At 37.2% G+C, this 27586-nt stretch overlaps 1 protein-coding gene across 1 annotated transcript in view; it reads left to right on the forward strand.

Moving 5' to 3' along the window:
* The window catches only part of RNF17 (ring finger protein 17), a 131285-nt gene that overhangs the window by 98573 nt on the left and 5126 nt on the right, over positions 1-27586 (forward strand). The window contains exons 26-32 of the mRNA XM_036746300.1: positions 1489-1775; positions 8702-8865; positions 10994-11113; positions 12011-12091; positions 13876-14001; positions 22712-22768; positions 23884-24000. Coding sequence (XP_036602195.1) covers positions 1489-1775; positions 8702-8865; positions 10994-11113; positions 12011-12091; positions 13876-14001; positions 22712-22768; positions 23884-24000 — 952 coding nt within the window. The remainder of the gene's footprint in view (positions 1-1488; positions 1776-8701; positions 8866-10993; positions 11114-12010; positions 12092-13875; positions 14002-22711; positions 22769-23883; positions 24001-27586) is intronic.

Below are 27586 nucleotides of genomic sequence, written 5' to 3' on the forward strand. Positions count from 1 at the left end.
GTTGAAATGAATCATTTCCATTACCACATTTATTCACATAACATCCTTTCTTTTCCCTACTATTTTCATTCTAAAACATGGAGAGAGAGAGGAATGAGAAGTGTCTCTCTGCTAAAATAGAAGAATGCTTTAAATGAAGGATTACAATGGATACTCAGTATGTTAAGGAGGGCTAGGGATAGGGTAGAGGTGCAAAGTGATGTTTGCTTTCCTGATTTCCTTTTCAAGTGTCATGTTTAGGTTTTAAGTACCTTTCTTGGAAACGAAAAGAGGCAATTAAGTGCTGTAGCCTTAGCTTTTGGCTCTTCTTTCTTTCTATAGGGGTAAAGGTACACTAGAACCTCAAACAAGTATTTGAAAGATCCATCATTCAATCATATACTCCAGCCAAGTCTGTCCACTGGTTCCTCATAATTCATTTGCTGCTACAGTGGCCCTCCGTCCCTGACAAGATGGGAGGGAATCAGAAAAGAAAAAAGGGAGAGGCATCTACATAGAGAAGTAGAAGAATAAGCATTAAATTTTTCTTCATTCCAGCTGAAGGGTCATTGCCCCTCTTCTGACTTGAACCAAGGTCATTCAATTTGATGCAAAAAAAAAAAAAGTCTTAGAAAAACTGAATCAAAGGGGGAAAAATCAGAAGTAACTGTTCAAATCTATCAGACTTCAGTGGAGAAAAAAGTCAAGGAGGGAAGTATGTGGGAATTTTTTTAATGTTTTTTTAATCTTCGGTTAGGGGAGTTATTTTAGGCAGGAAGTACAAAAGTGAATGCATTCAGTTTTGTTATTTCATGTATTCTGTTTATCTCTCCAAGTAGAACACAAACTCCCTGAAATCAGAGATGAGCGTGTTCATTTTTGTACCTCATTATAGCTGTATCTTTATCTACACACAATAGATTACATAATCCTTGCTTACTAATTCATTGGTTTATGTAGTCTTCAAAAGTGGCCATGCAGGGGCACCTAGTGGATAGAGCACTGGCCCTGAGGAGGACCTCGTTGAAATCCAACCTCAGACACTTGACACTTACAGCTGTGTGACCCTGGGCAAGTTACTTAACCCCAATTGCCTCACAAAACACACAAAACAAAAAAATGACCATGCAAAAATCATTTTTCAGGGCCAAAACTTTAAAATTGGGAAAACTTTTTACTTCACATAATTTATGTGGGGATTAACAGTTTAAGTTTAAAAGGTATTTGAGATCTCTCTTAGAAAATGTCATATGGCAAAAATAATAGAGCACAGTAGAATAAGCAAAATTGTGCTTGCAGTTGAATCAATATTACATTAATGATTTAAATAGTTTTATTATGACTGGATTAGTAACTATGCCAGTTACTGTTCATTTGGCACATTATCACATAAAAAAATCACTTGGAAAATTTTTAATCTGTAGAGACCTGTGTATATGCTCTGTATGCTGTTTTATATTTATGTTGTTTTGCTCATAGTTCAATCAGCTATTTTTTTGGATCCTACAGAGTTGACAAAATTAGTATATCTGATTCAGCCTCTGAGAAGAGTCTTGACATCCCTATGGAACAAGAGAGTCCAGGAGTGGCTAAGTATACCACATCTCATCTTGAACCCAGCGAAGTTAACAGTATTGTCAGTGAACCTAAGGTGTCTGACATAAAGAAGACAGTGCTTGACCCAGGAATTGGAGGCTGTTACAAACCACCAGTTATTCCTAACATGAAAGTGTTTGAAGCAGTAGTAAGCTGCATTGGTGATGATGGAACTATATATGTGGTACCAAAATCGTCAGGTAAGGCAAGCAGAACACTAAGCTGTCAGTTTAAAGGTCATAGATTATGGTTATATCACCTTGGTTTTATTGTTTTTAACCAGTTTATATATATAGTTTGCACTTGGGTCTAAAAAGATATTAAAATGTCCATTTCAAATACAAACTGTTGGAAATGTGTTATTTATTTATCTGTCATTTCACTACTCACATAGTCCTTTCTTGCCATATAGTATTATCTTTTACTTCTATTAGTTGCCTTAATTATCTGCCACATTGACTAGAGTCTGAATACTTTTTAAAAACTTTAAACTTTTTTTTAAAGGAATAATCTCTAATAGCATATTTTTTCTTGTTTTATGAAAATGGATATAATTAGCAAGTTAATTGTATATCTGGTTGTCTCAGTTATTTTGAAATATCTTTAATGAGGAACTTAAAATTAAAATCATTAACTTGCTTTTGTTAGATATAATTTCATTTATTTATCGATATGTGTTTACATACACACACACACATATGTTTAAAAAATGTGGAAATATAACATTTAAAATTAATTTTAGCTAAGCTGTTCCCCAAAAAGTGTGAAACATCATGATACTATGAAATTTCACCTTTTTCCCCCCCACTGTCCTTTATATCAAAGCTTTTCTTCAACTCTTTTCTCTCACTGTTGGTTCTTGCTAATTTTTGAGGAAATACTGCTCATAATTTTCTACCATTCTTCTACATAAGATTTTATTTGTGAGTTTGTTCTAAACCACTGTTGCCAGAGGCGACCTTATTTCTTCACTTGGCAAGTGAGTCAAATGCTTGCTCACTAAGGCACATTTAAGATTCTTTTGGCCTCATTGTTATGGTAATTGATCAGCAGTGGTTAAATGTGTATATAAACTGTCCATAATTGGTGTTGATTTCCTCAATTTCATCTGTTTTTCATTTTTAGCAGTAGTTGAAATAGGTTCAATTTAAATTAAAATTTTTTTCATTGTATGCCTTATCTTCCATGTTTATTCTTGTAGTTTTCATTAATTTTTATCTTAACTCTAACAGATTTTATAGTCTGGCTACACTGTTGAAACAGGAATGACTTCCCCATCACTTACAAGTCATTTAGTGTCTATTAAAATGTAATCATTTTCATTTGCTGTTTTCTCAAAAAAAAAAGCTATTAATGTTGTGCAATTGTATAGCTTAGGTAAAGTCTACAAGTATTTGGTTTCTTTTATTTATTATTTGCTTTCCTTAACCATATTTGCCAACTTTTTACAAGATTGTCAGCTGTGTCCACCTTTTGCATTGAAGTCAAGTATCAAAGTATAAATTGATTTAATTTAGGGGATCTTAATAAGTTCTTGGGGCAGCTAGGTGGCACAGTGGATAGTGGGCTGGGCCTGGAGCCCAGAGGACTTCTCTTTGTGAGTTCAAATGTGGCCTCAGACACTAGCTGTGTGACCCTGGGCAAGTCACTTAACTCTGTCTCAGTTTCTTCATCTGTAAAATGAGCAAGAAAAGTAAACGGCAAACCCCTCCAATATCTTTGCCAAGAAAATCCCAAAGGGGGTCACAAAGAGTTGGACATGACTGAAAATGATTGGACAAGAACAAAAGAAGTTATTGGAGGAACCTCTTCATCCTTTAACAAATATTGGCACAGAATCTGCAGTTCTTAAGGTAGCCTTTTTGCAAATGCTAGTCATGAACACTACAATACAAAAGACCAGATATACCAAGAAATTATTTCTCATTATCTGTAGATGCACAATAAAAACTACTCTACCAACTCCTTCGTTTGCCCCTTCAAAGAGAAGGTGGGAAGATGGCAGCTGGAAAACAGGGACTCACTTAAGCCCTCTCTCAAATCATTCCCTGTAAAAAATTACTCTAAACAAATTCTAGAGCTACAGAACCCACTAAATTACAGAGGGAAACAAGTCTTCAGCCCAAGATGACCTGGATGGTCACTAGGAAGGGTCTATTGCACCGTGCTGGGAGTGGAGTGCAGGCCAGGAGTAGATGAGGCAGAGCAGGCCTCAGGGCCCTGAATCACAGAGCTGTGGCAGTTACCAGACTTATCAACCCACAAACACCGAAGACAATGGAGCAGGTCAGTGGGATAATTGCTGGATCTGGGTGAGAAATGTGCATGGTCTGGCTCCAGCCCCCGGGGGGTGGTGGAGGTAGCGCAGCGGCTGCTTCCAGAGCTCCAGCATCCACTACCTCTGAAGTCCCTGGCCCAGAACGTGGGAGGAATGAAGCGGTAGATCACAGTGGGAGTGCAGGGAGTACTTTGCTGACATAGAGGCAGGGTTCCCTTGCTTTGCCCTCCTTGGATCTGGGTCACAGTCCTGGTTGGCGGTTCTTGATGGGGAGGAGTAGCACTAGTGTGGCAGAGCTTGTGGTGGAAGTAGCTTTGAAAACTGTACAATACCCTTGAAGCTTGGGACAAAGAACTCTTCACTCTGAAAGCAGTAATACCCTGACAGCTCAAAAATCAAGTAATTGGCTGGGAAGATGAGCAAGCAGCATGAAAGGACTCAGACTATAGAATCTTTTTTGGTGACAAAGAAGATCAAAACACACAGCCAGAAGACGTCAACAAAGTCAAAGAATCTATGTCAAAAGCTTCGAAGAAAAAAAATGAATTGGTCTCAGGCTATGGAAGAGCTCAGAAAGGATTTGGAAAATCAAGTAAGAGAAGTAGAGGAAAAAATGGGAAGAGAAATGAGTGATGCAAGAAAATCATGAAAAGTGAGTCAACAGCTTACTAAAGGAGACCCAAAATGCTGAAAAAAATAACACCTTAAAAATAGACTAACCCAACACTTATTAGCTGTGTGACCTTGGGCAAGTCACTTAACTACAATTGCCCTGCATTCCCCCCTCTAAAAACCAAAAAAAAAATCGACTAACCCAGATGTCAAAAGAGCTCCAAAAAGCCAGTGAGGAGAAGAATGACTCAAAAGGCAGAACTAGCCAAATGGAAGAGGAGGTCCAAAAGACCACTGAAAAAGAAATACTGCCTTAAAAATTAGACTGGAGCAAGTGGAAGCTAGTGACTTTATGAGAAAACAAGATATTATAAAGCAGAACCAAAGGAATGAAAAAATGGAAGACAATGTGAAATATCTCATTGGAAAAACCACTGACCTGGAAAATACATCCAGGAGAGATAATTTAAAAATTATTGGACTACCTGAAAGCCATGATCAAAAAAAGAACCTAGATATCATCTTTCAAGAAATTATCAAGGAGAACTGCCCTGATATTCTAGAGCCAGAGGGTAAAATAGAAATTGAAAGAATCCACCAATTGCTTCCTCAAAAAGATCCCTAAAAGAAAACTCCTAGGAATATCGTCACCCAATTCCAGAGCTCCTTTGATCAAGGAGAAAATACTGCAAGCAGCCAGAAAGAAACAATTTGAGTATTGTGGCAACATAATCAGGGTAATACAAGATCTAGCAGCTTCTACATTAAGGGATTTGAGGGGCTTGGAATACAATATTCCGGAGGTCAATGGAGCTAGGATTAAAACCCAGAATCACCTACCCAGCAAAACTGAGTATCATACTCCAATGCAAAATACGGATTTTGAATAAAATAGAGGACTTTCAAGCCTTATCAATGAAAAGACCAGAGCTGAATAGAAAATTTGACTTTAAAATACAAGGACTGAGAGAAGCATAAAAAGGTAAACAGGAAAGAGAAATCATAAGGGCCTTACTAAAGTTGAACTGCTTTGTTTACATTCCTATATGGAAAGATGATGTGTGTAATTTATGGGACCCTTCTCAGTATTAGGGTAGTTGAAGGGAATACACACACACACACACACACACACACACACACGCGCGTGTATATGTATACATGCATATACCTATATATGTATAGACAGAGGGCATATGTATATATAGGGGGGGGCACAGGGTGAGTTGAATATGAAGAAATGATATCTAAAAAAAATTAAGGGGTAAGAGAGGAATATGTTGGGATAAGGAGAAAGGGAGAGATAGAATGGGATAAATTATCTCACGTAAAAGTGGCAAGAAAAAGCAGTTCTGTTGGAAGGGAAGAGGGGACAGGTGAAAGAGAATGAATGAATCTTGCTTTAGTTGGATTTGACTTAAGGAGGGAATAACATACACAATTAAGTGAGTACATTAGCCTATGGGAAAGTAGATGGGAAGAGGATGGTGAGGATAATAGAAGAGAGGGGAGATTGGGGATGAGAAAAGGTAATCAAAAGCAAACACTTTTGAAAAGGGACAGGGTCAAGGGAGAAAATTAAATATCGTATTCCAAGCCCTTCGATCTCTTAATGTAGAAGCTGCTAGATCTTGTGTTGTTCTGATTGTGTTTCCACAATACTCAAATTGTTTCTTTCTGGCTGCTTGCAGTATTTGCTCCTTGATCTGGGAGCCCTGGAATTTGGCAACAATATTCCTAGGAGTTTTCTTTTTGGGATCTATTTGAGGAAGCAATTGGTGGATTCTTTCAATTTCTATTTTACCCTCTGGCTCTAGAATATCTTTTTTAAATTAAATGTTGACAGCCTGGTTGATGGAAAAGGAACTCCTATTTACCAGTACCAATAGCTAAGTTAATGCTTACAGATTTATTTTTAAATTGTCTAATTTTTGGCACCCTGCCACCATCACCACAGAACTGGAGGCAGACCAGCAGCACCAGGTTCTTCCAAGTTGCACAGTTCCTAATAAGTGCAGGACATCTGTTCTCAGTTGGAAACTGATTCCCCCATTCATCCTTATTTCTGCTGGACCTAACCCTTGAACCAGCCTATCCTCTTGGTGGGGAACATTTGTCATGCCAGTATTCCCCAAAGTCCATGGAGTCCTGTCCTAAGGATGACTTAGTGTTTCCATCTACCATGAGCTGAATGTCATCATGAACCTTCTTTAACATGTTTAGGATGTTATCTCCCTTAGGATGTGAGCTCCCTGAGAATAGCCATTATCTTAATCTGTTTGTTTCACAAAGTACTCACACATAGTAAGCATTAAAATGCTTTTCCATTCCCTCCAATACTTTTTTTTTCCGAAACAATACTGCTTGTCATCTTCTGTAGATGAGTTTGTATTCCAAATAAGTACATCCTTAGCTTAGAGCTTAAATGTTTGCTTCACTAAGGCAATTCCTGAGATCCTCATCATAGCAGATTTTTTTTATCAGTTTGATTTTTCTAAAAAGTTAACAATCTGTATAAATCTTTCCATTTATATCCGTTTTCCAGAGTCACCAGTTTATTTAAATAGGTCTAGTTGGAGCTAATTGAATATTGTGTCTTTTATGTTCTAATTCATGTGGATTATAGCCTTAGCTTTAGTTAATGGTCTGATGACTCCTCCTTTTGGTAGGCATTTGTTAAAGTAAATTTTTTTTTCTTTCTGTTTGGTCTACATAGTGTCTAACATGTCTTGAAAAAAAATTCCTGTTTTACAAGCACATCTCTGGTCCTTTTTTATTTCTTTATCCCAAACTGTATTTTACAGTATTTCTTTTGGCATGCTCTCCTGTGATTATCTTGCTTTGAAATTGCCAAGAATTGGAGGATCTTTTCAAACTCCTCATGTAACTCATTTGCTTCTTCCTCCTTTGTAAAATAAAAAACATTGGCCTATGGGCTTCAGATGTCTTCTTGGTATTCTTTTTCACTTGTACTTATGAGCACTGCCAGGCAATATGACTGAGAGTCATATGAAACACCTCCTTTCACCTTTGGGCACTAGCTGAAACTAATTCCACTGATTCTTTTATTCAATCTTCCTGAAAGATCATTTTGTTAGTATTTAACTGTAGGTATTTCTGTTTCTTTTTTGTCATTTGTAACAAGAATGTCAGCATTGATGTAGTTCAGTTCCTCCAGTATTACATGTGGTCCTTGGTCGTTGGACAAAGATCTTATAGTTTAGAGTACTAGCAGTTAACAGGTTTCTGTTCTATCTAAAAATTATTTTATTCGTAGCATGTTCCCATGTCTAATATTCTGCCAAAATCACTAAGAATCAGAAACAGGCCACAGAAGTCTAGAGGTCATTATGTATTTCCGTTTTTGATGTTTATTGTGGCCAAATAACTTCTTATCTAATGGCCAACTTGCTAGTGATGAATATCTCTGTACTTGCTTACAGTTGTTCTCTCAGGTTAGGCCCTGGTCATCACTGGATCATTACTCAAAAGGTTTCCATTTTGGTACTACTTGCCTGAGTTTGTACTCTACAGACATACCTGAGAATGTAAGATCGCAGTCATGCCACAGTGAGACATCAGAGTAGGATTTCTGTGGGGGACAAATTATAATAGTGTATATACGTTAGTTTTTGGTCCCAACTGATAATTTCATCCTAATTCCAAAGCAAAACCATCTGTCAACTACACCATGCTTCATACTACTACATTATTATTCCTGTATATTCTTAATGAAAAAACTATTTGGGATAATTAGTGACTAACAGATTGAGTCTAATAAGTTTTTGTTACGTGTCTGTGTCCCCAAGATGGTGCTGCATTTCAGCATTATATAAAATAGAGCATATATTATATTTTACTCAGCTAGTCTTGATCCATCATGCCTAAATTGAGCTAATCTAGTATTCATTTGCATTCATTAGTTCTTAACTTGATAATATAAGATTCCTAACTAATATATATACACCCCACACACACACACACACACACACACACATACATATATATATATACAGATAATGAAGGCTACTGTTTAAAGTACTTAAAGGTTGACTGAACAAGTTGAGTGAAATTCTAAAGGTATAGGAACTGACTTTTTAAAGTCTAGGTACTGTTTCATGGCATTTTAATATAATTGCAGTATAGTACAATATACATAATGTATTGTACAGTAATGATTCCATTTACATTAAGAATGAAATAATTTTCCTAAGGTTTGTGTATTATGCATTTCCTCAGAACTTGAGCTCAGAAAATTGATGGATGAAATTCAAACTAACTTGAAGTGTCTTGGTCTTTTGGAGTCATATTGCTGGAAAAAAGGAGAGGCTTGTGCAGTAAGGGGATCGGATACTGTATGGTATCGAGGTAAAGTTATGGAAGTTGTTGGTGGAACTATCAGGGTAAGTCTGATTATTCTTTGGTGACAGAGTTAGAGTTAAATTCCATTCTAAAGCATGAATTAATTTTTGATTGTAAACATTTAAATTGCCTTATGAGAACATTTTTCTTAACTAGTTAACTAGATAATTTGCTGAGGACATAAACCAAGGGAAAGGCAATCTGAGTTGTATATTTACATTCAAGTCCCTTCATATTTAAGGACTTCTTATTTTCACTATTTTAACCTCTCGTTAGTCCTAGAGCCATTCAGACAAACCTGTATGTCAAAATTTAGAGCAAAGTTCTGTCTATAGTATAAATTTGAAGTTATTTATATTGTTTGAAGATACTAGATAGGAAATTTCTTAGGAGAGTTTAAGCTTTGGATGGGTTAAAATGAAAAAAGCATTGAAACTAATTCCTTCTTGGGACAGTAGTTTATCTCAAGTCCAAGCCAGTAAGTCTAATGTTTTTAACTGACTCATAAGTGATTTTCTTAATTTTGTCAGGGCTTTACAGAAAAATATACAAATCTTCAAGTAGAATAATTTTCACGCACATTATTTCTATGTTTAAAGATCTTTAGAGATAGTGCAAAGTTAAAATTCTACTTGGATAAAATCTTTATTAAATTACTATGCATTTCATATTCATGATAGAGATGGGGACTAGGCCCATGATTCTCTTGGTAAAAGCAACTCCCAAATGATTCCTTCTAGCATTGGAGACTGGCATCTTTTCTACAAGTGAAAGGGGGAAGAGTCAGGAACTATCATTTATTACATACCCACTATATACTAGGCACTGTGCTAAGCACTTCAAAATTATTATCTCATGCAATCCTCGCAACAACTGTGGGAGGTAGGTGCTGTTATCCCCATGTTACAAATGGGGAAACTGAGACAAACAGAAGGCAAGTGACTTGCTCAGGGTCACACAGCTACTAAGTGTTTGAGGCTTCATTTGAACTCAGGGTTTCCTGACTCCAGATTAAGCGCTCTATCCACTGAACTACCTCTCTATCTTAGAGAATTGCCTAGAACACTGAGAGTTAAGGGACATGGTCAAGGACATACAGCCTGTATATTCACAGGCTAGACTTGAACCCTGATCTTCCTGACCAATCCAGCTCTCTCTACTGTGCCATTCTGCCTCTCAAATTTTATATTAGTTAAGACCAAATTAATTAGGGTCAAACTGCTTTGTTTTCCTCACTTAAATGTTAAAGTTCAGTTTAATTTATTAAAAATAACCGATAGTCTTTAAGCAGCCAAATATGCTGTCTTTTTCCCCCTCCCCACTTGAGATTTATTGATGGTTTTTGTTTTTATTTTTTGCTTTTGCTGCTCTTTTTTTTGTTTTGTTTTTTGGCAGGGCAATTGGGGCTAAGTGACTTGCCCAAGGTCACACAGCTAGTACATGTGTCAAGTGTCTGAGGCCAGATTTGAACTCAGGTCCTCCTGACTCCAGGGCTGGTGCTCTACTCACTGTGCCACCTAGCTGCCCCTTTTTGCTGCTCTTTGGATGGAGCTTATAATGTGTAATGAGCTTTTGTTAATTTTGAGTAGATCAAGAGATAGAAATTACACCTCAAAGTATTGGGATCCTTTATTTTTCAAACATTAATATTTAAAATCAAAATTTTGAATTAGAAGGAACCTAAAAATGAATACTGTCTAAATCTCTCATTTTACAGGTGAGAAAGTAAAGGGAGGTTGTAACATGATGACATGGACAGCAAGTCAGTGTCAGATATGAAACTGGGAACTGAGACTCCTGACTTTAGTGTTGATTAAACTATGCATATCACTCTCACTTTAACTAAAGCATTCACAAATGTGCTTTCAGTAGCCATTCTATTGTCCATAGAGTGCCTAGTCTAGCACTTTGTGGCGATATACACTACAGAGAAGCCATGGTCCCCACTCCTAAGAAATTTAAAGTAAGAAGCCAAACAGCAATCAATATGCAGTTATATACATGGATTTTATAGAAGTTTTATGACAGTGAGGAAGTTTGGCTGTTTTTTCAAGTCGTAGTAACTTCATCTTTTAGGGATGACTGATTGCTATAGTTCTTATTGAACACTGAGATATATAAAATCACTTTACCAATAATTCTGTAATGCAATTCATTTTTTTTATGCAGGTGCAATATTTAGACCATGGATATACTGAGAAGATTCCACAGTGTCATCTTTACCCAATCGTATTATATGCCAATAGACCCCAGTTTTGTATTCCGTGTCAGCTGTATAATACTGTACCCGTATGTAAAATAACTTGTTGCACTGTCAATGTAATCTAGATATTCTTTCTGTCACGATTGATCAAATGTTCAGTGTGTAAGATGCAGTGTTATCCACGATTTATTTCCCTAAGGAGCTCTTATTATGTTCAGTATTACAAAGAAGCATACAAACGTATAATGACATAGAAACAACCTTAGAAGTCGTGTTTATATTTTCGTTTGCTTTGCGTTTAGTATTCTGTGTTTTTATGCCTGGAAGATTTAAAGTATATACTACTGGGGAGAGCAGTTAGATTAAAGAAAAGCTAAGATCCTTATAATATATCCCTCCTGATAGTGTTAGATATAGACTTTGATTATCCATGGGAAAAGTATTTCCTTGATTTTAAGAGATGACTCAAGAGCCAGCCAATGTGTTTTTTTCCTTTTTGTGTTTTAGCATAATAGAATTATATTTGCTTGAACATGTTACTTATTTCTGTTACACAATTTACCAACTGAATTTTGGAGGGTTGATTTCATAGAGCTTAGGTTGGATCTAGTCAAATCACATTACATTACTTCAGACAGAAGAGTTTTGCAACATGAGTATAGAAGAGAGGCATCATATTTTATTGGATAAAATACTGGAGAAACTGGGAATCAGGAAAACCTAGGTTTAAATCCCACTTCTGTCCATGCTAGCAGTGTGACCCTGGACAACTCTCTAAAACCATAAATTGTGGACAAATTGCTGAATTCATTACACCAGTGAAATCACAGGCATAAATCAAAATGCAGTAATATTTGCCCTTGTAAGGTCTTTGGAGCATTATTTGAAAGCAATTTCATTATAATTCTCTGGCTTTTGTACATCAGGTTTCTTGCTCTGCATCTTGTTTTTTGTTCATGGAAAATAATATTTATCTCAATTAGGTTGGAAATTCCTGGCAGCCAGATGCAGTAGAACTCCTTCAAGAACTGCTACCAAAGAGAGAGGTGGAAATTCATAACATGGTAATTTGTATTAATGTTTAAGCAGTAATTTATGTTGACATGTCATAACTCCTTAAAAGAGTTAATTTGAGGGAATAACTAATATCTAAACCTAGATCTTTAAAGTGATAAACATTCTTGTGTGTGTGTGTGTATGTGTATGTATACACGACTGCATAATTGATACTCATATGAAAGAAGAGAAATTTGAATCTAAACTTTTAAATAAGCTTAATTTTAAGATATGTAAAGTTTTTTTAAAGGGCACACAGGGTATTTATAAGCTTAAGTTTTCTATTCCTAAATACTTCATTTTAATTTATGGTATGCTGCAATATTAGGCCCTGTCAGAGGACGCTATTGGTGTAGCAGAAATAACACTGGATTTGGATTTAAAGAACTTGGGTTGGAAATCCACCAAGCCGTTTACCATTGTGATCTTGGGCAAACTTCTGAGCTTTAATATTCTCCTCTTTAAAATAAGAGGTTTGTACTAACTGATTTCCAAGGTGCTTTCCAGCTCTAAAAGTCTGATCGTGATCCTGTGCTTCTAAGAAACGTGTTCAAATACAAAAAGAACATTCATGTAAAAGGGAGGGTGTTGCTGTCTGTGGGGCAACCTGCAACATTTTAAAAAGAGGATCTTCCCTCCAAATAGATATCCTTATACATACAAAGCAAATAACACTCTAGGGTAGCACATGAATGTGCTGAATGAGTGGTACAAGACTTCAGAGGAGGAAACTTGGAGTTTTGGGCATCAGAAAAAATGTCAAGGAAAAGGTAGAGAAGTTTAGCTGACTTTGAGACAAGAATAAGATTTACACTGAAGCTTGTTCTGGAAATGGTACTATAATTTGGCCAAAATGGAATATTAGTATAGAGGGAATAATGAAAGGGATTTGGGGTGGGGGAAAAAAATTGTGAAGAATTTGAATGCCAGACTACGGATTTTAGTCTTATAGACCTTGGGGAACCACTGAATCATTTTTGAATAGGGAAATGACATTCAAAGTGCAGTGCATTAGAAAATTAACTTAGCAGCTCTATAAGAAGAATTGATTGGGGTCGGGGGAAGACTTATTGTGGTGCCCCAGATTTGAGGTGATAGCAGAATAGAGACAGCCACAACATGAGGTCTAATGCATCTTAGTTGTTTTTTTAACAAATGTGTGCAAATAGTTTTTATTTTTCTTAGTTTATTATTTATTTTAGCATTCTTTTCTTTTTAAATTTTGAGTTCCAGATTCAAGCATATAGTTTTTAGAAATTGATGTGTGATGTAGCAGTGGAACTGAATGAGGAAATTTCACTTTGACATTTAATAGTAGCACGTCATTTCTCTATGCTTCATTTTCATCTTTGAAAGGGGATAATATTGCCTCACCACCTGTTTCATGGCATTACTGTGAAGAAAGCATTTTGTTTACTTTAAATTATTATATGAATGATAGTTGTCATGATTATATAGGCCAACACATTATGATTATCATCATCCATATTTTGCCTCCTAAACGGAAAGTAAAGAAAAAGTACTTTTGAAAAATGTGCAATTTAGTGTTTTGAATTACATAGCTATACTATTTTGCAGAGAGCATAATTGTAGCTTTGTGGAATGAACATAAATGTACTTTTGAAAAAGTACTTTTGAAAAATGTGCGATTTAGTGTTTTGAATTACATAGCTATACTATTTTGCAGAGAGCATAATTGTAGTTTTGTGGAATGAACATAAATGTTCAGCTTTCAAGTTAAATTAATATTGTGCTTTGAAACTTAACTATACTCCTTAATTTTACATTATAGGAATTACCCAAAAGTCCATGGGGAAAATTATCTGTTCATCTCTATTTTGATGGAATGTCGCTTTCTTATTTTATGGCACACCATAAACATTGTACATTTGAAGGTTCTGAGGAAATACTGAAAGAGGTAAGCAAACTACTTTTCTTTTAGCTAGAGTTAGAAATTCCAAACTTAATCAGAATTATAAATATTAATTAAAATAAGTGGACTATGTGTCACAAAATTTCATAGTGGGAAGGGATCTCTGAAGTAATGGCCAGTTCATACCTGTAACTCATACTTAGAAAAGACTCCCATCTATAACATAGACCTAACAAGTGGCTGTGCACCCTTTGATCAGATACTTCTAGTGGAGGGAAACCTACTTAGTTCTGTGACAGTCCATTCCACTTTAAAATAGCTTGAATTTTTCGTAAATTTTTCCTTATATCAAACCTAAATTTCCCTCTTTGCAACTTCCACCATTGTTCCTACTTTCTTTCACCTAGGGACAAGCTGAACATATTTACCTTCCACATGATAGCCTTTTGATGTCCTCCTTGACTCTCCATGTATCCAATATGTTCTCCACATATAGTCAATCAAATCTGGCATTTCTACCTCTGCAAAATCTCCTATATATGTTCCCTTCTTGTTAATCATGCAGCAACCACCCTAGTTCAGGCCCTTATTATTTTGATACTTGACTGTTGTCTCCTAATTGGCCTCCCCTGCCTCTAGTTTCTTTCCATCCCCATTGATCCTTCACACTGCTGCCAAGGTGATATTTGTAAACCATATGTTTGATTTTATCATTCCTCTACCCAGAAAACTTCCATGGATCTCTGTTACCACTGGCACTATATAAAAACTCTTCTCGCCTCTTCAAAGTCCCTCCCAACCTGTTCCTCAACCTACTTTTCTATCAGCTTGCTTTACTTCTTTTCCCAAAGTTGCAAACCTGAATGATAAAGAGGGTGGTGGTACTATTGACAGAAATGGGGAAGTTTAGAAGTGTTAGGTTTGGAGAGGATACTGAATTGTGTTTTGGATATTTGAATTTTGTATGGAACAGCAGTTTCATAATATTCAGCAGCCAGTTGGTGATGAGGCACTGCATATTACGAGAGAGACAGAAATATTATCATGAAGCCCGTGGGACCTGATGAGGTTAAGTGATTATATAGGGAAATTAGAAGAAAGCCCAGGATGAAGTCTTGGCATACATCCGTTTAGGAGGCAAAATATGGATGATGATCCAACAAAGGAGTTTTATTTAAAAATAAAAAACTATTAGGTGGATAAAAAAACCAAAAGAGAATAATATCATAGAAACCTAGACATGAGGGTATAGCCATAGAAGAGTAGTCAGCAGAGTCAAGTGCTACAAATAGGTTAAGAAGAATGAGGATTGAGAAAAGACCATCATTATATTTGGTAATAAAGAGATCACTAGTAATTTTAGAGATAACAATTTCAGTCAGGTGAAAATATCAGATGCCAGATTGCAAAGGGTTAAGAAGGGAGGAAAAGTAGAAGCGAGGAAGGTCAACAGCATTTGGCTATTAAAGGAAGCACAGATATAGAACAGTTGTCTAAGAGAGGTGGTAGGGTCTTATGGGCATTTTTTAAAGATAGAGGAAACTTCAGAATGTTTGTAGGCTACCAATAGAGAATGAAGACTGATTGTTGGAACAGTCTGCTAGAGGCAATAAGAGTGGATAGGATTTAGGCTACCTGTAAAGGATTTGACCTTGGGAGAAAAGGGCTGCCTTTTCATCTGAGACTTGAGCAAAAGGGGGACAAAGAAGAAGAATCTCACAGGGTTTTGAGTTAATAGAGTTTCTGCTCTATAAAAATCATAGTAAATGGCCTTTGTTTTTTTCAGTGAAGTATGAGACAAGGTCCTTAACTGAGCATGTGGTGGGGGAGGGTTACCGTGGGAGGTCTCTTTAGAGAGTAGGAAAGAGAATTTAGAGGAAGTAAAGACTCCACTGGGATTAGGTAACAGTAGTAGACCCAGTCAGCAAAGTTGTGTGACTTCCTTCAGCATCCTGTGAATAGGAGCCAAGAAGAAAGACGATGAGATTCATCTAGAGTTAGGATTCAGCAAGAGAAGCATTAGAATGTGGGAGCAATATTGTAGAGTTGCACCTGTCCTTTAACTGGTCAAGATTAGGAAGGGGATGGGGTGTAGTCTTAGAGCAGTGGCAAAATACTGAGGGCTAGAGGAATTCAAGGCCGTGAAAAGAACAAATATAAGTTGGGGTAGGGTAGAGGTCTAGGAAGATATAAAAAGTTAGATCATAATTGAATAAAAGAATGAGTTCTTTTTTCCTTATTAATTAATTTTTAGTTTTCAACATTGACTTCCAATAGATTTTGAGTTCCAAATTTTCTCCCCATTTCTCCCTTCCTCCCACCCCAAGACAGCATGCATTCTGATTTCTGCTTCCCCCAATCTGCCCTCCTTTCTGTCACCACCCCCCCCATCATCTTCCCTCTTTTCCATTAGGGCAAGATAGATTTCTGTACCCCATTGCTTGTATATCTTATTTCCCAGTTGCATGTAAAAAAAATTTTTAATGTTTTTAAAACTTTGATTTCCACATTCTCTCCTTTTCTACCTCCCTACCTATCCTCGTTGAGAAGGCAAGCGATTCGATTTGGGTTATACATGTGTAGTCTTGCAAAACACTTCAATAATAGTTATGTTGTGAAAGACTAACTATATTTCCCCCTATCCTATCCCACCCTTCATTTATTCTCTTATCTCCTTTGACTCCCTTCTCAAAAGTATTTATTTCTGATTACTCCCTCTTCCCATTTGGCCTTCGTTCTATCATTCCCTCTCTCTTAGCCCTTTCCCCACCTACTTTCCTGCAAGGTAAGATATATTTTCCTTCCTAATTGAGTGCGTATGTTATTCCCTCAAGCCAAATTTGATGAGAGTAAGGTTTACTCATTCCCTCTCACCTCTACCTTCTTCCCCTCCATTGTAAAAGCTTTATGTTTTTTCTTTTATGTGACATAATTTACCCCATTCTACCTCTCTCTTTCTCCCAGTATATTTACCTCTCACCCCTTAATTTTATCTTTTGGATAACATCCCTTCATATTCAACACACCCTGTGCCGCCTCACCCTCTTTCCCCCTCTCTTTTCAGTCAGGTGAAAATATCAGATGCCAGATTGCGCAAAGGATTAAGAAGGGAGGAAAAGTAGAAGTGAGGAAGGTCAACAGCATTTGGCTATTAAAGGAAGCACAGATTTAGAACATTTGTCTAAGAGTGGTGGTAGGGTCTTTGTGTGTGTGTGATATATATACTCCAGCTACCTCCATCCAACTACCCTAATGCTGAAAAAGGTCTCATGAGTTACAAATATCATCTTTCCATGTAGGAATGTAAACAGTGCAACTTTAGTAAGTCCCTCATTATTTCTCTTTCCTGTTTACTTCTTCATGCTTCTCTTGATTCTTATATTTGAAAGTCAGATTTTCTGTTCAGCTCTAGTCTTTTCATCAAGAGTGCTTGAAAACCCCGTATTTCGTTGAAAGTCCGTTTTTCCCCCTAAAGGATTATACTCAGTTTTGTTGGTAGGTGATTCTTGGTTTTAATCCTAGCTCTTTTGACCTCCACAATCTCATATCCCAAGCCCTCTGCTCCTTTAATGTAGAAGCTGCATACTCGAATTATTTCTTTCTGCTGCTTGCAATATTTTCTCCTTGACCTGGGAACTCTGGAATTTGGTTACAATGTTCCTAGGAGTGTTCCTTTTGGGATCTCTTTCAGGAGGTGATGGGTAGATTATTTCAATTACTATTTTCCCCTCTGATTCTAGAATATCAGGGCAGCTTTCCTTGATAATTTCTTGAAAGATGATGTCTAGGTTCTTTTTTTAACATGGCTTTCAGATAGTCCAATAATAAGAATTTGAGTTCTTGATCATGAAAGTGGAATACTTGTGGGTGATGGCAAAATAGAGGGTGCGATATGAAATAATATGCAATTGGAGATTCAGTTTCGCTGAGATTGAGAAGGTAGAGTGAGAATTTGCTGGCCATAGGGATGAATTTAGACAGAGTAGCAGTAGATGGGAGAGGCAGCACTAGTGATGATGGATGAGTCAAGTGAAGTCTATATCACTGCTTCCTGGCTTCTACACCAGGCTTTCTGATCTGTTTCCTAAATTCATCTCTTTCCTCTTTCTGATCAGATAGCCTATGATATAATCCAGGGACAATATCGCCTGTGTTTCTGCCTCCATCAGTCTTTTAGTTGCTGTTCAACTGTTCAGTCATGTCCAACTCTGTATGACCCTTGGACTATAACATTCCAGCATCTTCTATTTTTCACTATCTCTGCAGGTCTGTCAAAGTTCATGAAGTTCATTGTTTCCATGATACTGTCTATCCATCTTATCCTGGGTCCTCCTCTTTTATCTTTCGGGTCTTTTCCACTGAGTTCTGTCTTTTTATTATGTGGCCAAAGTAGTTAAATTTCAGCTTCAGTATTTGACTTTGCAGTGAATAGCCTGAATTAATTTTTTTAAGTATTGACTGATTTGACCTCCTTGCAGTCAAAGGGGCTCTCAAAAGTTTTCTCCAGCACCACAATTCAAAAGTGTTGATTCCACAGCTCTCAGCTTTCCTTATAGTCCAACTCTCTCTCACAGCCGTATGTTGATACTGGAAAAACCATAGGTTTGACTGTATGGACCTTTGTCAGCAAGGTGACATCTCTGCTTTTTAGTATGCTTTGCACATTTGCCATGACCTTCCTTGGAAGGAGCAACATCTTTTAATATTGTGGTTGTAGTTGCCATCTACAGTGATCTTTGAGCCAAAGGATATATAAAATCTGGCACTGCTTCCATTTCTTCTCTGCCTGTCTGCCAAGAAGTGATGGGAGCAGTTGCCCAGACCTTAGTTTTTTGGATGTTAAGCCTCAAGCCAGCTTTTACACTCTCCTCTTTCACCCTCATCAGGAGGTTTCTTAATTCTTCATTTTCTGTCATCAGAGTGGTACGATCTGCATGTCTGACATTGTTGCTATTATCCCCAGCAACCTTATTTCCAGCTTTCAATTCATCCAGCCTGGCATTTCACATGATGTACTCTGCATTGAAGTTACATGAATGAGGTGACAATAAACAGCTTTGTCATACTCTTTTTCCAAACTTACACCAATCATTTCTTCCACGTTGGGTTCTAACTGTTGCTTCTTGGCCTGCTTGTTCAGGAGACGAGATGATGTGGTACTCCCATCTCTTTGAGAACTTGCCGCACTTTGTTGTCATCCACAGTTAAAGGCTTCAGCGTAGGCAGTGAAGCAGAAGCAGATGTTTTTCTGGAACTCCCTTGCTTTCTCCACAGTGCCATGAATGTTGGCAATTTGTTCTCTAGTTCCTCTGCCTCTTTGAAAACCAGCCTGCTCTTGTGGTAGTTCTTGGTTCATATTTTGCTATAGCCTACATTGCAGAATCTTAAGCATATCCTTGCTGGACTCTGTTCAGTAATTTGAACGTTCCTTGACGTTGCTCTTCTTTAGGATTGAGGTGTAAACTGATCTTTTCCAATCCAGTGGCCACTGTTGCGTTTTCCAAATTTGTAGGCATACTGGGTACAGCGTTCTAACAGCATCATCTTTTAGGGTTTACAAGAGCTCAGCTGGAATTTCGTCATCTCCATTAGCCTCATTGTTAGCAGCGCTTCCTGAGGCCCACTTGGCTTCGTTGTCCAGGAAGTCTGACTCTAGATCAGCAAGCACACCATCCTGGTTATTGGTGATGTTAAGATCTTTCTTATGTAATTCTTTTGTGTATTCTTGCCATTTCTTCTTAATCTCTTCTGCTTCTGTTAAACCCCTGACATTTTTGTCTTGTACCATGCCCATTTTTGCCTGAAACTTTCCCTTGACATCCCTCACTTTCTCTTGAAGAGATCTCGTGTCTTTTCCATTCTGTTGTTTTCTTCTGTTTCTTTGAATTGCTCATTTAAGAAGACTTTCTTATCTCTCCTGGCTATTCTCTGGAATTCTGCATTCACTTGGGTATATCTTTCTCTTTCACCTTTTGCTTTCTGTATTCCCTCAGCCATTTGGAAAGCCTCATCAGAGAGCCATTTTGCTTTCTTGCTCTTTTTTTCTTTGGAATGTTTTTTTGTTGTTTGTTCTGAACAAAAAATTGGAAGCTCTGTTCATAGTTCTTCAAGTACTCTATCTCCCAGATCTCAACCCTTAAATCTATTCATCACTTCCACTTCATATTCATAAGGGATGTTATTTAGGTCATAGTTTTATGATATGATGATTTTCCCTACTTTCTTCAATTTAAGTCTGAATTTTGCAATAAGAAGCTCTGGATCTAATCCAGTCTGCTCCAGGTCTTATTTTAACTGACCGTATAGAACTTCTCCACCTTTGGCTGCAAAGCATATAATTAATCCAATTTCTGTATTAACTGTCTAGTGATGTCCACCTTTGGGGAGGTTGAAAAAGAGTGTTTGTCGTAACCTATGAGTTATCTTGACACACTTCCATTACTCTCTGCCTTGCTTTATTTTGTACTCAAAGACCAAACTTGCCTGTTGTTCCAATTGTCTTCTGATTTTCCTACCTTAGCATTCCAATCCCCTACGGTGAATGGGACATCTTTTTTTTTTTGATGTTATCACTAGATGATGTTGGTCTTCATAGAAGTGATCAACTTTGGCCTCTGGGATCAGCGTTTGGAGCATAGCCTTGTATTACTCTGATATTGAATGGTTTGCCTTGGATTTAAACAGATATCATTGTCTTTTTTGAGCTTATGCCCCAGTACTGTTTTTCTCACCCTTTTATTGTAACTATGAGGGCTCCTCTATTTCTTCTAAGGGGATTCTTAGAAAGACCAATTTTAAAAAGACCAAGGTCTCCCACTGCATCCTGGTCTGTCTCCAGTTGTCCTGATCTGTATCTGGCCATTGGACTTAGATGGCTCCGGAGAAGAAAGTGAGGCTGGTGACTTTGCACACCCCTCACTCAGTCAAATCCACTTCAACTGCAAGTCATGGCGTCATCTTCCTGATGTCATGGTCCTCTTCGAGAACAAAGTACAAATAGTATTAGTATTTGTAGTAATCATCTGAATTTAACTCACTCATCCCAATCCATTTAAGTTCACTGAACACCAATATATCAATATTTAATCTTTTCATCTCCTGTTTGACCACATCCAGCTTACCTTGGTTCATGGATCTTACATTCCAGGTTCCTGTGTAATATTGATCTTCATAGCATCAGACTTTTCTTTTATCCCTAAATGCATCCACAGCTGAGCTTTCTTTTGGCTTTGGCCCAGCCACTTCATTAGTACTGGAGCTACTTTTAGTTATCCTCTCTGCCATTCCTCAGTACCGTATTAGACATCTTCCAACCTGAGGGGCTCATCTTCTGATGTCATCTTATATCATTTTAGTACTGTCCATGGGGTTTTCTCGATAGACAGTGGTGTGGTTTGCCATTTCCTCCTCCAGTGGATCACTTTTTGTCAGAATTCTGCATCATGACCTGTCTATCTGGGTAACTCTGTACAACATAGCTTATGGTTTCATCGAGCTATGCAAGCTCCTGCACCATGATAAGGCAGCAGTCCATCAGTCTTTATCCAGATGCATTCCAGCCTTCCCACTCTCACCTCTGATTTCTTCACATGTGTTTCTTCTTAATATTATGCTACTGCCCTCCTTTTATTACATTTGCAAGACCTTGGACAAATGTACTTTACAAGCATTGTTCTGTACATCACATCTATGGCCAAGAGCACATAATTCTTGTTATTTTAAGCCATTACCCAGGAACCCAAAACCTATTCTCAGGTCCCATCTTAACTAACTGTTTTCATACCCAGAATGGTTTTTTTCTCCTGAAACCCTTGACTTTGATGGGCATCAGTGGTAAAGGTACCACCTGTACTCTTGAGGTCTTCGGTTTCTTCTCCAAGATTTCATAATCCTTATAAATGCTTTCTGTATTCCTTCTGGCAACATCGTTTTTCCTCCAGTGTATTACCAGAAGTTAAGTTTTACAAATTACAAAGCATCTCTCACATTTGAGATATATCATATCATGGGAAGCTAGTACAATTCTCAGTTGTTAGGTCAAAAAATAGGGCCCTCTGTTCTCAGCAGGGAGTTAACTGCTCCCTTGTTAATCTCTCTGACCCTCATGCTTTCCCACCTGACCTTACCTGTGAAAGGTATCATGCTGTAGAGAACCAGCAGCTGCTCCTCAGAAGGAAATTCTTCATATCTTTATTTCACTCCTAGTGTTCAGTGGTCTTTTTCTTCTATAAAATTCTTCCACCCTCTAACCTATCATGGGACAGGTTCCTCTCTGCCTCTTCAGATCCTTGTCCTTTGTTTCACATCTAACACTTTAATGTTACATTTGTGGGGGAGGAGAGGAAGGCCTGTGATTTCATTGGCATTTGAAATTCCCAATGATGAAACTCTTAGCAATGCAGATCTGTACTTGCTCTGTGTTGCTGTATTACCTGTTCTGTACCTAATCTATATTGAATATTATCAAAAGGAATGAAAATGCCAGATTACCCATCTACTTTTTCCAGATGAAATAAAACCCACTATCTCGTAAGAATTTGGAGTCACCATTAAAATGGATTTAACGTTATAATGTTAAAGATTTCTTGTGGGTTAAATACACAGAGCACTATTTAGAATCTCTTTGGGAATCTGTGTCTTTGCTATATGCCCTGAAATAACTAAACGGAAGATAACTAAAATATGTATAGTATTAAGGTAAAAGCCATTTCAGATAAAAAGATGTAGAAATATTATTACTGTATTGATATTTCAGAAGCCAAAGGATCACAGTGAAAAGTATGAAGAAGAAAATTGGGAAATAAACTTTAAGGTAAATGTCAATCCAAATCTTGTTTTACAGTTAAATCATTTCCATTTCTTACTAAGTGCCTGACATATTACTTTCTATAAGTGGATATTTATTAAATAAATGTTCTTTATTTGGTAATCATGAAAATTCAACAATAGGCAATTTTTCTTTATTTCTCAGATCACATATTTTCTGTGCTGCCAATATAATCCCACTATCAGGACCTCCTCTAGTAGGAAGTGTTATAGTCACTTTGGCAGATATTTCTGTTTTGGTGCTCAGAATATCAACCCTGGGAAATTATCCCCCTGTTATCAGAACCCACTGTGGTAGGAAGAGTTATAGTCAGAATATCAATCCTGGGAAAATATCCCTACTGGATAGTCTTATTCTAGCCTTGCCTATATACTGGCTACATTGTGTTAGGAAAAGTTAATTATAAACATAGGAAAGAGCACAAAAAAAGCCTACAAATAACTTAAAGTGTCAATAACAAAAATAATAGTAGCTATCATTTAAAGTTTTCAAAGTTTTTGTTACTTTAAAGTTTCAAAATGACTTTATAAATATCTTATTTCCTCATATTATCTCCTATTCTACATGTATTATCTCTTATTTTTCCATATTTGCACTCAAGCACAAAAATCAGATTTGCTCTACCTGGCTGAATTTATAGTCTATTCTTGTTGTTCAGTTGTTTTTCAGTAGTGTCTTGACTCTTCATGACACATTTGGGGTTTTCTTGGCAAAGCTCCTGAAGTGGTTTACCATTTCCTTTTCCAGCTCATTTGACAGATGAGGAAACTGAGGCAAACACGGTTAAGTGACTTGCTCAGGGTCAAACATCTAGTAAATGTTTGAGGCTGGATTTGAACTCAGGAAGATGAACTTTCCTGACTCTGGGCCCAGCTCTCTGTCCACTGTGCCACTTAGCTGCCCTGATTTGCTGTCTTGATGAAAGTAAATTGGGGGGAGGTTCAACCCATATCCTGAAAATAATCAGAAATTTGGCTCTGTGACAGTTACCAAATTCCAGAAAGATTTTTGCTAATTTGGATTCATATCATAGTGAGTAATTTTTCCTTGAACTTTGGAATGATGATCATAATAAAACTTGAATTTATTTTATATTCTAGGAATTGCTTCAGTCTGATACAGAGATTCCTGTTTTACCACCATATTTATCACCATCCCTTCCTCCTCCAGGAGAACTTTATCCTGTCCAAGTGAAGCATGTTGTTTCACCTAATGAGGTATACAATTTAAATGTATAATGGGAAAATGAAAATTTTAATCAGTATAGTAGTATTATGGTAACCAAGAGTATCACCAGTTTAGAATATAAATTTATTTGCACAGTCTTAGGAAGGATAGTGAAAGATTATCACCTCATGAGACAAAAAGAAGCAATGGAGCAAAAAACAAAAACCAGTTTAAAGATAGCTAGAGGGACCCCAAGTTTAGCAAATAATCCCAAAGGTATCAAAGGAGAACAAAAATAGATGAAAGATCTTCAAATATTTTATAACATACTTTTTCACCATTAAGGACAGTGCGTGGAGCCACCATATTTGGTGGCTCTATGTCACAGTCCCCCATTTGCTTATAGGGAAGGCAAAAATGGCACTAAAGAGAACAAAGATGGAAAAGCAGATGAGCTAGAGCAAATGTCTATGACAAAATTTTGAGACCTTTAAGGAATTCTCATGTGACCTAAGGGAAGCATCAAAGTAATGGGGGGAAAAAACTTCACAAGATGTTTTTACTGAAAAAAGAGACTGATAAAGTGTCAATAATTACTGACCTATATGTCTGAATTATTACCTGTAGAAAAAATTTTTTTGCAAGTAATCTGTACATATGGGGCAGATAGGTGGAGCAGTGGGTAGAGCACAGGACCTGAAGTCAGAAAGACCCATCTTTCTGAGTTCAAATCCATCCTTAGATATTTAACTAGCTTTATGATCCTAGGCAAGTCATTTAATCCTGTTTGCCCTAGTTTCCTTATCTATAAAATGGGCTGAAGAAGGAAATGGCAAAACACTCCATTATCTTTGCCAAGAAAACCCCAAATGGGGTCATGAAGAGTCAGATGCAACTGAACAGCAATCTTCACGTACCTTATGGTCATTCCAGATAAAGTTATTGAAAAGAAATATTCAAGCTTTCATAGGTAGTATTTCATAGTAGATTGAATCCCTATTAGCATAGTGCTCAAAGATCAAGAAAATCCAAAATTCCAAGGTGCTAATTTTTTTTTAACTAAAAAAAATTTAATTGAGGTAGAATAAAACATCTCTCTAAAAGCTTCCTCCAACAAGGTGTCTCTCTCAAGGTATCTTTTTTTTTATTTTTAGTAATTTTTCCAATTACATGTAAAAACAATTTAAACAGATTTTTTTAAAAATCTGAGTTCCAAATTCTCCCCTTTCCTCCCCACTCCTCTCATTGAGAAGATAAGCAATTTGATGGAGATTATGCATGATCAGTCATGCAAAACATGTTTCCATATTAGTCATGTGAAAGAAAACACAGATTTCTCCCCCCCCCCCCAAAAAAAAGAAGAAGTTTAGAAAAGTATGCTCCTGTCTGCATTCAGATTCCATCAGTTCTTTCTCTGGAGGTGGATAGCATTTTTCATCATGAGTCCTTTGGAACCATCTTGGATTGTATTTGCTGAGAATAGCTGAGTCATTCACAGTTCATCGTCATACAGTGTTGCCATTACTGTGTACAATGTTCGCCTGGTTCTGCTCATTTCATTTTAGTTCATGTGAGTCTTTCCAGGTTTTTCTGAAAGCATCCTGCTAGTCATTTCTTATTGCACAATAGTATTTCATCACAATCATATGCCACAGCTTGTTCAACCGTTCCCCAGTTGATGGGCATCCCCTCAATTTCCAATTCTTTGCCACCACAAAAGAGGTACCATAAATATTTTTGTACATATAGGTCCTTTTTCCTTTTTTAAAAAATCTTTTTTGGGATACAGACCTAATAGTGGTATTACTGGGTCAGGGTTTTATAGCACTTTGGGCATAGTTCCAAACTGCTCTCCAAAATGGTTGGATCAGTTTACAACTCCACCTCATTATATATGTATTAGTGTCCCAATTTTCCCACATCTGCCTCAACATTTGTCATTTTCTTTGTCATATTAGCCCATCTGATAGGTGTGAGGTGGTACCTTAGAGTTGTCTTAATTTCTCATGCTTATGTTAAAATTTTCTGAACAATGTAGCAAAAGAAAAGAAGCTAGTTGCACAACTTTAGGATCATTAGGCTTAGCGAGGTGATAGAGTTAATCTGAACTTGTGATATGAGGGTCTGAATTCAAATCCTGCCTCCAGCCCTAACCACCATATCATGAGACAGCTAAGCTCCCTCTCCACTATCAGGCCCTTGCCCAGTCTGCTCTTAACTCATAGCTGCCTCCCTATGAGAGCAGATACACTCTTGTTTTTTGTTAAAGCCAGCACTAAGCACCAGGACTGGCAGAGTGTGTGCTCCATAAATGCTCTTTCTTGGGTACACACTTTGTGCACCTGGGCAAGTCATATAATCTCTCTGGACTTCAGTTTCCTCACCTGTGAAATAAATAGGAGTTTGGATGTGATGACCCCCTACCACCACCAAGGTCCTATCAGGCTCTGAAATAAATGATCCGTTAGTTAATATCACACAAGGCCTAACACAGAGATATTTTTTCCAAAGTGGTTTACCACTGTCGTGAAGCAGATCCCAGCACAGTCCCAATGTAGGATAGTTTCCTTATAGGTGGTGAAGCTTCTGATGGTCCTATTTACAGATGACATTATACCGATTGCATCAAGCCCTAGAACACTGCAGAAATCCACAACCACTCCGAAGAGTTTCACCAAATCATCGTCTTAGAAAAACCCAGTGGTTGAAGAACTCGTTATCCCAATTATAACAGTGATATGATTGAAGGAATTTTCAACCATATATAGGTCTTGGACAGACACCATAAATAGACAGTGAGTTCATCCCTGAATTCGAGGAGAAAAGTAGGAATTATTGTTTTTGGAACTCCTCTCTCTGTTCTGTGGAGCTACATCAAAACCTATTCTTTTCCCTACTTCTTTTTTCTTTTTGGACAGTTGCTCGATGGTTAATTCATAAGGAACATTTGACAGTCTCCATGATCTTGTCCAGGCTGTTCTTAGGGGACAGTAAGCCAGAAAATAAATTATTCGGATTCAGAACTGGTTGACTGTCCAAAGAGTAGTAAGTAATTATTCAGTGTCCTTCAACTCGGAAGGAACTCTCTAGTGAACTATTTGAAGAATCTGCACATGACTTGTTTAAGATTTTTATCAATGATTTGGAGAAAAACATATGTAGACTGTCAAATGGAAGAATTAGGCTTGTTCTGGCTGGCCCCAAAGAGCAGAATGAGAAACAATCTTTGAACATTGTAGAGAGACAAATTTAGGCTTGATAATAAGTAAACTTTTGCTAGCAGTTAAAACTATCCCAGTGAAGGTTTCCCTCCTCTTCACTGATGATTTTCAAGCAAAGGTTGAAAAATTATGTTGTGGATAAGCTTCTGGTTTCAGATATTGATTAAACTAGATAGCCCCTGAGACCTAAGGTTCTTTAAGAGCTTGCCAAGGAAGAATATGGCCAAAAAAGAAAAGAAGATGACTCCTGAGGAACACCTACATTAAGGAGCCAGTAAGTGGATAAGGTATCAGAGCAGAAGTACCAAGGAGTATCCTAGTCATAACTGTGATTGATTCTTATGTATTCTTTTGCCAGTTATGTAAGAAATATTGCAAAAATAACAAAAAAAGATATTGCCCTTTTATTCTTTTG

The sequence above is a fragment of the Trichosurus vulpecula genome, chromosome 2 (genome assembly GCF_011100635.1).
Source record: "Trichosurus vulpecula isolate mTriVul1 chromosome 2, mTriVul1.pri, whole genome shotgun sequence".
Lineage (NCBI taxonomy): Eukaryota > Metazoa > Chordata > Mammalia > Diprotodontia > Phalangeridae > Trichosurus > Trichosurus vulpecula.